General features: G+C 41.8%; 1 protein-coding gene across 1 annotated transcript in view; it reads left to right on the forward strand.

Annotated features, from left to right (window-relative positions):
* Window positions 1-207: 207 nt before the first annotated feature.
* Window positions 208-16,671, forward strand: part of LOC126471374 (potassium channel subfamily K member 1-like) — a 670,186-nt gene continuing 653,722 nt past the window's right edge. Inside the window, exon 1 of the mRNA XM_050099495.1 lies at window positions 208-332. Within this exon, the coding sequence (XP_049955452.1) occupies window positions 208-332 (125 nt within the window). The remainder of the gene's footprint in view (window positions 333-16,671) is intronic.

Consider the following 16,671-nt stretch of genomic DNA (forward strand, 5'->3'; position numbering starts at 1 on the left):
GTACATAATGTGGAGAAGAGAACCCAACCTTTAGGGAAGAAAGTCTGGCTGAAGTTTGCGATGGACAGTTCCATTACCAAGTACAACGTGATTTTGACTCCGAATTTATGCGTTTTAATTCTCCTATGATGGGATTGGCCGAGAAGCGCAGAAGCGGCTGTAGATATAGAGAAGGAGCTTCTTGAGGCTAGAACTGATGGAAAAAACATGACGCTAGCACTTAAAGAATGGGCACTGCCCAACAGTGCAGCGGAGTCCGAAAACCTACACAGCGTGTGCGTTCATCATGTATCAGACAATGCTAAACAACCGAGCATGCAAGGGCAGAATTGGTAACACAACAGGTAGTAATTTCTGACAGTCCACCAATGAAACAGGCTGAAAAAAAATGAAAAATCACCGAGCTAGAGCCATGCCTCCACAGGAGAAAGCATGATTAAACCTGTTGCTGCACTGTTATCGACATGCGTTTCGCATTATCCGGGTGAAATTACCAAATTTGAATACAAATTTGAAACAATACATCATTTACCTTTCTATACTAACCCGTATTCGATTCTGCTCGCAGAAAATTGGCAGTGGATAAGGAAATCTAACGCATACTACATGGAGGCAGAGCTGTCAGTAAGCCGTTACAATAATCAGATGTTAGCTGCTTCTAAGAAAGACGGATGAGAGCAGGTAGCTCTTTACAAGTTAAACCAAATTCCGATAGAGGGAAGGGATTGGTCAGAATTATCAATGAATAGTTTTAAAGATTTCATGAGGTACACAACACTTATTACCCTCGATCTGACATCTGGTAACTGGTAAATTAAGTTAACACCAGCTTATCAGCAATTCACAGACTTCCAATGCAGACCGAATCACATACACTACTGGCCTTAAAATTGCTACACCACGAAGATGACGTGCTACAGACGCGAAATTTAACCGACAGGAAGAAGATGCTGTGATACGCAAATGATTAGCTTTTCAGAGCATTCACACAAGGTTGGCGCCGATGGCGACACCTACAACGTGCTGACACGAAGAAAGTTTCAAACCGATTTCTCATACACAAACAGCAGCTGACTGGCGTTGCCTGGTGAAACGTTGTTTTGATGCCTCGTGTAGCGAGGAGAAATGCGTACCATAACGTTTCCGACTTTGATAAAGGTCGGATTGTAGCCTATCGCGATGGCGGTTTATCGTATCGCGACATTGCTGCTTGCGTTGGTCGAGATTCAATGACTATTAGCAGAATTTGGAATCGGTGGGTTCAGGAGAGTAATACGGAACACCGTGCTAGATCCCAACGGCCTCGTATCACTAGCAGTCGAGATGACAGGCATCTTATCCGCATGGCTGTAACGCATCGTGCAGCCACGTCTCGATCCCTGAGTCAGCAGATGGGGACGTTTGCAAGACAACAACCATCTGCACGACCAGTTCGACGACGTTTGCAGCAGCATGGACTATCAGCTCGGAGACCGTGGCTGCGGTTACCCTTGACGCTGCATCACAGACAGGAGCGCCTGCGATGGTGTACTTAACGACGAACCTCGGTGCACGAATGGCAAAACGTCATTTTTTCGGATGAATCCAGGTTCTGTTTACAGCATCATGATGGTCGCATCCGTGTTTGGCGACATCGCGGTGAATGCACATTGGAAGCGTGTATTCGTCATCGCCATACTGGCGTATCACCCGGCGTGATGGTATGGGGTGCCACTGGTTACACGTCTCGGTCACCTCTTGTTCGCATTGACGTCACTTTGAACAGAGGACGTTACATTTCAATTGTGTTACGATCCGTGGCTCTACCTTCCATTCGATCCCTGCGAAACCCTACATTTCAGTAGGATAATGCACGACCGCATGTTGCAGGTCCTGTACGGACCTTTCTGGATACAGAAAATGTTCGACTGCTGCCGTGGCCATCACATTCTCCAGATCTCTCACCAGTTGAAAACGTCTGGGCAATGGTGGCCGAGCAACTGGCTCGTCACAAGACGCCAGTCAGTACTCTTGATGAACTGTGGTACCGTGTTGAAGCTGCATGGGCAGCTGTACCTGTGCACGCCGTCCAAGCTCTGTTTGGCTCAATGCCGTTATTACGTTTGTCTCAAGGCCGTTATTACGTTTGTCTCAAGGCCGTTATTACGGCCAGAGGTGGTCGTTCTGGGTACTGATTTCTCAGGATCTATGCACCTAAATTGCGTGGAAATGTAATCACATGTCAGTTCTAGTACAATATATCTGTCCAATGAATACCCGTTTATCATCTGCATTTCTTCTTGGTGTAGCAGTTTCAATGGCCAGTCGTGTATATATAATCTGGTAGTTTTTCATGCTTCTCAGTATTTGACGTCATATCTCTAGAAATATGTGGCATATAGTGATATATTTTTGTATGTACTGAAACAGCCCCTTTGAAAAATTAATGAATTGCTGTGCTGATAAACCTCTATGTTATTTGATTTTCAAACAGCTGAGCAAAACGGAACGTACTCAGACATTACTCTCTTTACTTATTCTGATCAACACTAAACTGACACACATTTTTGGCGCAATGACTTTCAAAAATCCCTACAAAAGAATAGCCCTGACTAACAATAACCTATACCTTTCATGAATCACTTACCTCACAAAAATCTTCGTTACTTGAACTACTGCAATACAGCGAGCGCCAATACTGCCAGCTAAATAAAAGATTCTAACTACTGAAGGAACTAACTACTGATACGCATAGTCAAATGAAAGATTCTGATAGAGAACAAACAATGTATTTACCTTAATAGTGTTCAAAAGTCATCATATATCAATTCATGATATCCGATATTACAAATTTACTCTTTCTGATGGACACACGTCCAGATCGTCCGCTCTCAAAATTCTGCCATCTCTCTCCCCGCATCCACCACTGCTGGCGGCTCACCTCCAACTGCGCAACGCTACGCGCTGTTCACATCCAACTGCCCAACACTACAATAGCGAATATTTCAACAATGCCAGCCAGCCACAGACTGCACACAGTACAGTCAGTGATTTTCATACAGAGCGCTACGTGGCGTTACCAACAAAAAAACCTAAACAGCCTACTTACAGTACATTCAGCAGTAGATGTGGATGTAGACTGCAAAAAGTGTTTCCAATAAGAAGATAGCATAGAAGTTTTGGCCGCAACTCAGTGTTTATGATGTCATATCTGCTAAACTAAATGTTCTACAATGATGTAATTTTTCTGTTTCATCAGTGTTACGTGTGAATATTGTTTGTAAAGTATGTCACAAATACAGTTAGCAGTAAGAAGTAATAAATTAAAACTTCATGCTTCGTACGGCAGTTTTACAGCATGAACAACGAAAATGTAGTAAGCGATAAACCCTTAACCTCAATTCAGTCGAAAAAGCAGAAGTGTTAACATCGGTGCGCTCTCACTGTGCCCACATTTGTTACTCGGTTAACGCGCGGAGCCACACCACGAACGGCAATACACATCGATACCACCGACACTAGCGATTTCTCACTGCCATCCTCCACGATGAACGGGAGAGGCTAAAGAAGACACAGCCTGTCTCTCAGCACAGAAGCGCCCTCGCACGGAGGTGAATATAGAGTTGAACATGGAAGCGCTCTCTCCAGTTAGGAACCTGAACTGAGGCCATCAACATTATCGATTAAGAGCATTGTTCGTCAAGTCTCAGATGACATGTGCTTTAGTAAATGTTGAACATCGTACTTCAAGAAAACAGTTTGTTAATTAGTGCATCAAGCAATGCTTTAATAGTCAGTGCCAGTTGATCAAGCATTTCTGTGGGAAAGCACTATATGAAGTTAAGTAAATCATTTATCATTCATGTAATAAACTGAACAAATATTTCATATGTTTTAGTTCCAATGAGCCATCTGTCACATCAATCAAAGAACCCCCTGTTACGGTCGGAAGATTACAGTTTCGTCTGCTCATAGTATAATGTTCGGGTTGCATGCTTCACAAATTAAAGCGCGGCTGTTACATCAGTGCTAAAGGGCTTCCTTCGTTGCCGCTGTAGTTCCGGGAGTATGACGAGTCTGACAAGGGAAACTCCCATGGCACCCTCCTCAGATTAATGCTAAGGTGGCCCAGTGGGCAGCCCGTCAGAGACTGAACACAGATCAAGCATGAAAACAGAAAGAAGGTGTACTGAACTGTGAGCCGGCGGTTCTAGGGGCTTCAGTCTGGAATCGCGTGACCACTACGGTCGCCGGTTCGAATCCTGCCTCGGGCATGGATGTGTGTGATGTCTTTAGGTTAGTTAGGTTTAAGTAGTTCTAAGTTCTAGGGGACTTATGACGACAGATGTTAAGTCCCATAGTGCTCAGAGCCATTTGAACCATTTTTTGAACTGAACTGTAAAAAAAGAAGCAAAGTAGTGACAATGAACGATACACGTTCAAGATGTGCGCCATAGAGCAAACTTGAACAGCCATGGCGTCGTGGTTACGAGTTCACGGTGTTGAACTGCAAAGCGGGAAATTTGTGTTCAGTTCTCCCTCTTGCCCATCTTTTTCATATAATTATGAATTTCCCGTCCAGTCACTGACGTGTCTGATCTCCATCTGTAGTCTTCGTAACTGTCATACTATACATTACCTATAGAATATAAGTCATGTGGTAAGAACATATTATAGTCGCAACTACATGTGGCGAATAGTTAGAGCATGCGAGTTGTTGCACAGACCTCTCGCAGAAATGAAAACAACAAATAAACGAGTGTGAACTGTGTTACAACAAAGGTATTCAAGAGTCAAAAATTTCAAAGTAGAACGCAAGAGTCATAACATGTGGTAGCTGTGTATGAGGTGCATGCGTCTGTATGTCCGTTCGTAACACCTCGCTGTTGCAGACGGACCTTAAACCACGATCCAGACACAAATTTGAATACAGCGAACAGAAACGTCAATGATCGGACGGAAAGTTCACAGTTCTGTGGAAAAAAAGGCACGAGGAAGATTAAAACACGCGTCTTCCGCTGCGCAATCCATCTCCGTGACCACATAACCACGACGCCACGGCTATTCAGATTCGCTCGACATCGCACGTCTTGAGCTTGGGCCGCTCACTGTTTCGCTTTTGCATCTTTCTTCACAGTTCTGCTCACCTTCTTCCTGTTTTCATCCTTGATCTGTGTTCTGTGTTTGACGGACTATCCACTGGACCATCTTACCACTACGTCTGAGGGGGGTGCAATGGGGAGTTTCCCTTGTGAGAACTGTGGCGCTGCAGTCGCTTCATAATCGTCAATTAGTTCTCTCTTACTGAAGTGTGCAGAAGCGTAAGGTTAGTCGTGAATTATTGTTAGTACGGAAGGTGAGTTCATGATCTTGCTGCTGTAAACGAGCACTGACAAGGCGAAATGCCCAATTCTCAGGGTTGGTTGGTTGGTTGGTTGTTTGGGGGAAGAGACCAAACAGCGAGGTCATCGGTCTCATCGGATTAGGGAAGGATGCGGACGGAAGTCGGCCGTGCCCTTTCAAAGGAACCATCCCGGCATTTGCCTGGAGAGATTTAGGGAAATCACGGAAAACCTAAATCAGGATGGCCGGACGCGGGATTGAACCGTCGTCCTCCCGAATGCGAGTCCAGTGTGTTAACCACTGCGCCAATTCTCAGGGTCATATGGCTTTAACGAAGCTGTGTTTTGTGAGGTTGTGGAGGGTAGGAGAGGAAAATTAATTGATGAAAAGTACACAGTTGCAAACGTGTTCCAGTAGAGGGGCCTGGTGTCTGGGATAGATTTCACGCTATTTTCCAACCTTGAGACGAAAGAAATACAAATTTAGTCCAATGCAAACAAAATGGTTGTATTCTTGTTTATTTTACCTCCACAATGAGAAAACGTACATACTGTGCGTCAGACAAAAACCGAACACTGAGCAACTTCAATGTTACAGTACTACGACCAAAAACAGAGCAACTTCAATGTAACAGTACTACGACCAAAAAGCGAGCTACTTATGAATTCTTTTGGTAACGACAACTTGCATTTATGGGTTAACAGTGAACTGTGTGGCTTATCATTCATTTCTGTAATTTATTTTAATAATTAACCATCATTTAGCAATTGCAATTCATCCTCACATGTTTTCTGGTACTGTCGTTACAGGCTCGGTAATGCCCCGAAAGTGTTTTTATGTCAGCGTAATCGTTAGACGTTCTGAAGAGATATTAAATATTAAAACAAGCTTCCTACAGTCTTCGAAAAAGTTTTACCTGTATAAATGTACACTGAAGTGTCAAAGAAACTGGTATAAGCATGCGAATTCAAATACAGAGATATGTAAACAGCAGAATACGGCGCTGCTACAATGGCAGGCTATGAAGATCTAAGTGAGTTTGAATGTGGTGTAACAGTCGGCGCACGGGCGATGGGACACAGCATCTCTGAGGTAGCGATGAAGTGGGGATATTCCCTTACGATCATTTCACGAGTGTACTGTGAATATCAGGAATCAAATCTCCGACATCGCTGCTGCCGGAAAAAGATCCTGAAAGAACGGGAGCAACGACGACTGAAGAGAATTGTTCAGCGTGACAGAAGTGCCACCCATCAGCAAATGGCTGCAGATTTCAATGCTGGGCCATCAGCAAGTGTCATCGTGCGAAACATTCAAAGAAACATCATCGATATGGGCTTTCGGAGCCGAAGGTCCACTCGTATACTCTTGATGGCTGCACGACACAAGGCTTTACGCCTCGCCTGGGACCGTCAACACCGACAAAAATGGTTCAAATGGTTCTGAGCACTATGGGACTCAACTTCTGAGGTCATCAGTCCCCTAGGACTTAGAACTAGTTAAACCTAACGAACCTAAGGACATCACACACATCCATGCCCGAGGCAGGATTCGAACCTGCGACCGTAGCAGTCTCGCCGTTCCAGACTGCAGCGCTTAGAACCGCACGGCCACTTCGGCCGGCGTCAACACCGACATTGGACTGTTTATGACTGGAAACATATTGCCTGATCGGACGAGTCTCGTTTCAGTTTGTATCGAGCGGATGGACGTGTACGGGTATGGAGAAATCCTCATGAGTCCATCGACCCCGCATGTCAGCAGGGGACTGTTCTAGCTGGTGGAAGCTCTGTAATGATATGGGACGGGTGCAGTTGGAGTGATTGGGAACCCTGATACGTCTATATACGACTGTGACAGGTGACAAGTACGTAAGCATCCTGTCTGATCACCTGAATTCTTTCATGTCCATTGTGCATTCCGACGGACATGGGCAATACCAGCAGGACAATGTGTAACAACTACGATTCTGTAATATTGTACATATGAGTAATTCTTCCCATCTGATTTTTCGATAAACTTGTGTAATTGATGATCTGATTTCAATTTTTTTTTTGTTTCATGCCATTGTGTTAAGAAAACTGTAAACAAGTTTCAATGTGAATATTAATGTTTATGTCAAATGTCAAGTAATATTGTAATAGAACTGAAATGTAACAAATGTTGAAACTGTTGTAAGATGTTTAAAATTGTAACTGTGCTTCTGGTCCATACGTAGGCAATGTGTTAGGATATGTAGAATGCAAAACCTCGGGTGAATACCCTGTCTGTAAGGGAGCGGTGAAAGGTGGATGGCAGGCGAGCGCGGGAAAATGCACTGCACGGCACAACGGGCTCAGTGGTAGTTGGAGTTTGGCACTGGTTTGAGTAACACCTTCTGGATCGAGGAGGCTCTCGTGGAAGACATAGCTTCGCTGAGCCTCGGGTATGCCGTTCCAACGCCCACACAGCAAGGCAAAATTCCATAGGCACTAAGTGGAAAAGTATTGCGACGCTAAGAAGAATTAACGTGCCGATACGTCAAGCTGTGGTTGTATGTGTGCTCTGTGCCTCGACATCCTGCCGCCCGCCAACCGCCACATCGATACTAGCAGGTTGAAACTTTTAGTACTGTATTCGTATGGATCAGAGAGTGAACTGTGTTTTGTGCAATAATAACCTAAATTTTACCCGAACTTTTCCATCATTTAATTATGCTCACAACTAACCTAGATAGGGTCCTTTCCAAACGTTGTGCAATCCGAGTGTCCCAACTGAAAATTAAAAATTAGTGTTAATAATAATTATTTGCAGAACTAGTTATATTAGAATGGTGTTTAAAGAAAGGTTGTGTTAATGAACCAGTAAATGAATAACGAAGGTCTAACGAAGTTGAAAGATAACTTTAGTATTGATATAGTAATGAAGTTTATTATTTCGAGACAGATTTAAAGGCATTTAAATGAGCAATAAATAAGATGAAAAGAGTAGTAACTTATATACTGGAAATCTTGAACGCATAATAAATTCAGCAATCAATTTTTTTTAATGCAGCGATCATAACAGTTTCAGCCCCCCCCCCCCCCTTAATTCATTTGAATTCTTAAGTGTTCTAAATTGGTCTGACCAGCAAAAGTTAAAGTCAATACAAAAGTCAAAGTTTATTAGTGTTTTATCTTTATCAAAATTGAGATTTTGTGTGTGGCATGAAAGTGCAATTTCTAGGGTAACCTATGCCCGATTTTAATCAGATTAATAAAATGGTTCAAATGGCTCTGAGCACTATGGGACTTAACTGCTGAGGTCATCAGTCCCCTAGAACTTAGAACTACTTAAACCTAACTAACCTAAGGACATCACACACATCCATGCCCGAAGCAGGATTCGAACCTGCGATCGTAGCGGTCGCGCGGTTCCAGACTGTAGCGCCTAGAACCGCTCGGCCACACCGGCCGGCCATCAGATTAATAGACAGTATAAAGTTTTGTAGAATACATTATAGTGTAGTGTTATGTATTCATCCACATCAGTACAAAACGTGAAACTATCAGTTCAATGGATTTTCTGGTTCTAAAATTCGACTATATTATGCAGTGTTACAACTTGTTGTTTTGCATGAATATATACCAACTTGTATAGGGAAGAAACTCAGTTAATGCCTAATTAGGCTGGCGACCGTATAATTATCTAATTGGTAGCATTTTCTGGGTTGCTTTTGATCCATCCTGACGTGTAATTGCATTTCGAACTTACTTGACGGATCATTGTTATTACAGAGTGGATGTAAGTCTGATTTGCCACCATTCAGGTACACGCGGTCGATAACTATACGAAAATCCTGTCTCGTAAGGTGAATCTCGCTCACTTACCATAGCACAGGCTTTAACGAGTGCTGTGTCGCAGGGATTACAAATGCGACCAGTATAGCTACAGCGTGGCTCCAGGAACACTCTTCTGAGTTTAAACACTGCCGATTCGTGGTGTCACTTTCCTCCAGCACTACTTCAGAGGTTAGTGGGTTCCATGCCACGTTGTCTTGCAGCACTTCTGCGTGCTCGCCTGGGTCCTGCACGATATTAGGCAGGTGTACCAGTTCCTCTGGCTCTTCAGTGGATGCATAAACAGAAGGATATTCACTGATAGCAGATCAGTCATTATATTGATATATACAGGGTGACAATTAATCATCTTGGGGTTGAAGTTCTTTTCTTCCATGTTTGCTTTAACAATACGTATGTCTTTGGATAGGGTCCGCCTTTAGCAAAACACAATTTTGTTTTTTGACCCAAACATGTTTCACTACAGCTGCAGCATCTTCATTGGGCTTTTATTTTTCATCTGTTAAAGATAAAGATTGTTCTTTGTTGTTTGTATACATGTAGCTATTAGTTTTTAAATCGTAATTACAGATATCGGAAAGAAACACATAAATTACGAATTCATGCCTTTTTACCACGTGGTGTGGTTTTTATGATGTGTTGTGTTTCTACAGTGACCGTTTTGTTCCACAGTTTGTCATCTGCACCCCTTATACCTTAAAGTAGATAAATTGTTGAAGCCAAAATTACGATTTGAAAACTTTTTATTTCTATGCCTGAAATTATTTAATTCTTTGTGTGTGTGTGTGTGTTTGTGTGTGTGTATGTGTGTCTATTTACATAATGTTTCACTTACATTTTCCTTTTAATCATCTTCATCACTGTCAAACACTATATACTGAGTTGCCACTGTCACTGTCACTGTAACTGTTTCACTGCTTTACCAGCTGTAGAAACGAACACCGTGGGCAGTGGAACAATTGAAGGTGTAAAAACAAGATGGCCGCAGTAGAACAGTCGAAGATGTTCCTGGCGGTTGTTCTGAATATTTCAGAAGTGTCTGTGATTTTTATTTGTGTGTGTGTGTGTGTGTGTGTGTGTGTGTGTGCGTGTGTGTGTATGTGTGAAAAGGGAGAGAGAGAGAGGGAGAGAGAGAGAGAGAGAGGGTGAGAGTAATAGTAGGTTTTAGATTTATTTTTTGTGTGTGTTTGTGTGTGGGGGGGGCTGGGATGGGGAGGGGGTTAAGACTTCTATTGGTTGGTCTTGTGTAATAATTCTTTCAGGGCAGAGAACAGAGTGCCAATGCAGAGAACTGAGTTAAAAACAATGAGGCACTCATTACGAGATCAGACGAGGGCAGCACCATGAAAATAATAAAACAGGATTAATACAAGGAAAAAACCTTAAAATTTCTGGAAGACAATAACATAACAAAGCTAACCAGTGACCCAACACAAAGATACCAGAAAAACACACTAACAATCTTAAAAAATATCTCACAGATATTCACAGATCAGAAAGCAAAATGAGGTGTAGAAAATTATTTGCTACCAGCCACAATAAAAGGTTATTTATTTTCACACGACCGGTTTTGGCTTGCGCCCATCTTCAGGTGTTTATACAGTATTTGACGAAAATATATCTGTACTTACATAAAGATGAAGTACAGATATATTTTCGCCAAATGCTGCCTTACCACTTACAATTGTCCCACTTGTATCTGTATAATCACCTGCAAATAATTTTTTTGTATTTATACAGTGATCTCCAAAAGGACAAACATGTACATGAATGTATAAACACGTGAAGATGGGCGCAAGTCCGAAACCGGTCGTGTGAAAATAAATAACCTTTTATTGTGACTGGTAGCAGATTAATTTTCTACACCTCATAAAGGAACAGTCACGGAGTTCGACAGCATCCACTATGGATAAAATTTATGGAAAGCAAAATGGTTGAAACAAAAGAACCCCCAAGCACCCACACTGAACAGCCTACTAAAGCGCCACAAGGATGGCATTCCGATACTTACAGAAACATTGCATATACAGGAATAACAGAAGCATACACAATACTGAAGAGCTGATACAACAAATCAAAGACATCAACATACTCACAAAAGCCACACTCACATCATTTGACATCACATCCATGTACACCAATATCACCACCACAGAAACCATCAACATCATCAAACAACAATTAGAAGAACAACCCAAAATTCCCAAACCCCACATAAAAGAAGTAGCTAGCATTCTAAAACTAATCACAGAGCAAAACTATTCCTCATTTAACAATCAATTCTACACACAAGACGGGCTTCCAATGGGGTCACCAGTCAGTGGACTCCTAGCCAACATTTTCCTCGATCAGATTGAAAATAAAATATTCGAAACAATAATAAGACCCAAACAGTACCGAATAATATATTGGTACCGTTATGTAGATGACATCATATGCCTTATAGATGAAACACCAAGTTGCATCCAACAACTCCATAGTCATAAAAACAAAGTACACCCAAAAATAAAATTCACCATAGAAACAGAACACGACGAAAGGTTAAACTTACTTGACCTCACAATATACGGACACAACAACCAACACAAATTATCTACATTCACGAAAGCGACCACCACCAGCACAGCCATTCACAAAGGCTCTAATCATCCGATTACACTCAAACTAGCCAACTTCCAATGTATGTTACACAGACTGAACAAAACCCCACTCACTGAAAACAACTACAAGAATGAATTGCAGCCAATCAGATAAATAGCAGTAGAGAATGGATAAGACACAAACAATATACATAAACTGAACCACAAAATTAAAATGGACACCCAACACACAAAAACAAAAGCTTCCTAATCAATTTACAAACACACAGAACCCACTCATGAGCTCACATGAACAGGAAACACCCACAAAGACAAACAGGTGGTTCACTCTCACCTACAACAACACAGCAGCACATAGAATAGGCAACACACTCAAAAAACCAGGGCTAAAAATAGCCTACAGGACAGACCACTCAACACAGAGAAAACTAAGGACAACCAACACAAGCCCAGACAAACACAACACATATGGTATTTACCAACTAACGTGCCAGGATTGCAAAGCAGTTTATATAGGGCAGACAGGCAGAAACTTTTATACCAGATACACAGAACACAGAAGAGCATTAAAAAGTAGCAGCTGTCATTCCACATTTGCTGAACACCTCATGGACAAGAAACATAACCCAACAAACATCAACACGGATTTGAAAATACTCAAATGCAGCAACAGTCCAGCAAAAAAAAACTAATAATTGAAGGAAATTATCAGATACAAAAAGCCATACTAAAAGGTAAACAAGTGAAAATGAATACACAGCTTTCTGCAAAGGCATTCTGTTCTCTGCTCTCAAAGAATTATTAGACAAGACCAACCAATAGAGCTCTTATCCCCCCCCCCAACCATCCCAGCCCCCCCCCACACACACACAAACACACACAAAAAATAAATCTAAAACCTACTGTTACTCTCACCCTCTCTCTCTCTCTCTCTCTCTCTCTCTCTCTCTCCCTCTCTCTCTCTCTCTCCCTCTCTCTCTCTCCCTTTTCACACATACACACACACACACACACACACAAACACACACACACACACACACACACAAAATAAAATAATATAAATCCCTAAACCTACTGTCACCCTCACTCTCCCTAACTCTCTCGCTCCATTTTCACACACACAACAGACACACACACACACACACACACACACACACACACACACACACACACACAAATAAAAATCACAGACACCTCTGAAATATTCGGAACAACCGCCAGGAGCATCTTCGACTGTTCTACTGCGGCCATCTTGTTTTTACACCTTCAATTGTTCCACTGCCCACGGTGTTCGTTTCTACAGCTGGTAAAGCAGTGAAACAGTTACAGTGACAGTGACAGTGGCAACTCAATATATAGTGTTTGACAGTGATGAAGATGTTTAAAAGGAAAATGTAAGTGAAACATTATGTAAATAGACACACTTACACACACACAAACACACACACACACATAGAATTAAATAATTTCAGGCATAGAAATAAAAAGTTTTCAAATCGTAATTTTGGCTTAAACAATTTATCTACTTTGAGGTATAAGTGGGTGCAGATGACAAACTGTGGAACTAAATGCTCACTGTAGAAACACAACACATCAGAAAAACCACATCATGTGGTAAAAGGGTATGAATTCGTAATTTATGAGTTTTTTAAAATATCTGTAATTACGATTTAAAAACTAATAGCTACGTGTATACAAACAACAAAGAACACCCTTTATCTTTAACAGAGGAAAAATAAAAGCCCACTGCAGATGCTGCATCTGAAATGAAACATATTTTGGTTAAAAAACAAACTTGTTTTTTGCTAAAGGCGGACCCTATCCGAAAACATATGTAGGGCGACAATTATTGAACAATACTAAAAAAGGTAAATTATTTACAAACTACGGTATGCATACACTTCATTCAACATGTAAACCTCACTACAGATTTTCGGGTTTAGGTTATGATAAGTTCGATAAGTCAGCCATCATTGGCGATGATGTGGCGCAGACGAATAGCGAAATTCTGCTTGATCCGCTGAAGTGTCGGAACTTCGATGCTGTCGATGACATGCTGAATGGCTGTTCCTAATTCAGCGACGGTTTTGGGGTTACCACTGTACACTTTGTCTTTAGTATAGCCCCACAAAGAGGATTCGCATGTGTTCAGATCCGGAGAACATGGTAGCCAATCGAGGCCCTTGCCAGTGCCCTCTGGGTACCCAGATCCAGAATGTGGTCCCCAAAGTGCTCCTCCAGGATAGCAAACACTTTCTACTTCGATGGGGTCGAGCTCCGTCTAGCATGAACCACATCTTGTCGAAGTCTGGTGACTTTGTCTGGTACCGCGAGCCGCGGAATTTGAATCCGCGCCAGATGTCATGGACGTCGAAGACCCATAGAGGTCTCAGCACCATTGCGCCGTTAGCTGTGGCGGCGCGCACCTCCTGGTCCGCTTTTAGTGTGAGGGCGCCACAGTGGAACAAGTGGTCTATGCGGCCAATAGTGGCGCCCCCGATAGCGTACTTAAGGGCCTGCCTCTCGCTCACCCAGCCAGTCTAATCACGCGTACGTCGGTTGACACCTCGCTTCGCGCTAGACAGCTTACTTCCTTGTTCTGTGTACGAGTGGACGTGTTTGTTTCCTTGTGACTCCGTTGTTGGATCTTGTTGTATTCGTTCTGTCCTACGTTGGTGGTGTCCGTCCTCTTCCGATGTACTGTTGTTCGCGGGCCTCTCCGTGGATCCCGCCGCGCCTTCCGTCATTGCTACCCCGCGACCGTCCCGGTCGCAGTTGTAACACTTTGTATAATGGGGATGAAATTATCTTCCAAAATCCTGACTTACTGTTCGGTAGTCACAGTGCCATCAAGGAATATCGCACCGATTACTCCGTGACTGGTTATTGCACACCACACAATCACCCGTTGAGGGTGAAGATACTTCTCGATCGCAAAGTGAACCAATTTTTCTTATTAACGAACATATGGGTTCCGTCGCTAAACCAAACCATACAATTCCTATTGTGCACCGCGGGCTACCGTACAGTTTGAACGTCCTAACGGAAACCGTTCAGGCGTTATGACGATTTTATTTCAAATAATTCAACAATTGTCACCCTGTACATTGCGTTTCGGTGGATTAACAGCGATGAAAATTCAAAATATATTATACTAAAAAGTATACTTATTGCAAAACTTACAATAATATTCTAATTATTGCTTCAGATGTATACCTGGTGAAGTCTAGCTAGAACAGCATTTGATAGGCAAGAAGCTACATTTGGAAGTCGTAGTAATTTTAAACGTGTGGAAGAATAAGTAGAATTGTTAGAAAACTAAAGATACTTTTCGAAGACAGTGCTGAAATATCAATAAATAAGCGTTAAATTAAATTTTATGGAGACTGATTTTAGAATAAACAGCAGTGTTTCACTTGTAAGGAGCGTAAGTTAATTGAAAGTCTAGCTGCGAGCCTCCCTTATATTACTGCGGTCAGCGAACGGATGGTGCTGTCGATCACGATCCTGAAAACAGAACAGTGCGTTTAGAAAACCCGGCCTGCCGGGATACGTGATTTTTAGGTGGGAATATCAGTGACTGGCTGGGTTCGTTGTGCACTGAAGTGAACAGATTAACAGAATATAACAAATAACGATCTTTTATTCTCCTTTGTCAAATCATGTACCTTTCACTAGCGGAAATTTCACTTTGTTAGGTATTTAAGAAGTAATAAGACCGGAGTAGTTGAATCTGAAAATTCAGCAACTATCAGCTGAACTACAAGCTTATAAGCAAGACCACCCAGTTTCATCAGGGTGCTACACTACTGTGTCCAAAACAAGTTCCACAAGCGTAAATTACAGCAGGCAATCCCATCACAGAGGTAACTTTACGTCCATCACACCAGCTACTACTCATCAAAACACTGCCTGAGACATAGTTTTCTTATCAGAAGAACAATATCAGCGGTCTGACACACTCGTTAATACTGGCAGTTTGACAGTTGGCAAGCACACTGAAATATATTGTACAGATTTGTCCCTCCTCTGCCCGCTAGAAATGTTTGTACGAAAGTTACCAGCTTATTTCAACCGCGTCATTTGTTCAACGAGTAATGTCAGAAACTTGAAAATTGGTCTCTTTTGAAGTTATGAGTCATGAACTAAAATAGAAAACAATTTTCAGAGTTTCCGAATTTATTTTTTTAAAAGTTGTCCACAGTTTACGTACTAATCACATGAAATAGTTTCACTACTTACGAGGACGTGCATCCAAGCTTGCTAGACGTCATTCGATCGAGAAGGGCGTTGCCCTATTGAATACGTTTAAATTAAATGATCACTCATTTTATGATCATTTTCATACTTTTTGTGTTTAACATACAATCTTTATTTGCAATAATTATGTTCTAATTGAGAAAACAGTATCGGTACCTCATTTATGATGACTGATGTGACGGTGATGTGATGTACTCACTGTAGGCAATAATTCCTGAGAGAAAGTTCAGTGCTTTAAACATGAGTTTCTTGAATTTTACACCATTCATTTTTTATTTTGTTAACTAAAAATAAACCTACCGAATTCTTTGCAGTACTAGAGACCTTGAACAGGTTGCAATTTCAGTGTGAAGCCAATGATAAGTCGGCTGAGAGGTATAGAATCCTCTGGAATAATATAGATTATTAGACAAGAACATTTTAAGAAGATTACACTTTGTGATAGAACAGACGATCGAATACACTACCAGTATTTTGAATACAAAACTATATTCGGTTTCGGTTCGGTAGTCCGTAGCAGTTTCTAATAAGAAGGCTTAGATGACCAGTTACTTACTTATTGTACTTTGTAAATTTAGAGCCTTTTATCTTCTCTTAGACATAACTTGGCAGTCTTTTAGAAATTCTCTTTTCGAACAACAGAACATTGTATAGAAGAAATATTGTTTCAA

Source organism: Schistocerca serialis, chromosome 3 (genome assembly GCF_023864345.2).
Source record: "Schistocerca serialis cubense isolate TAMUIC-IGC-003099 chromosome 3, iqSchSeri2.2, whole genome shotgun sequence".
In the NCBI taxonomy this organism is placed as follows: domain Eukaryota; kingdom Metazoa; phylum Arthropoda; class Insecta; order Orthoptera; family Acrididae; genus Schistocerca; species Schistocerca serialis.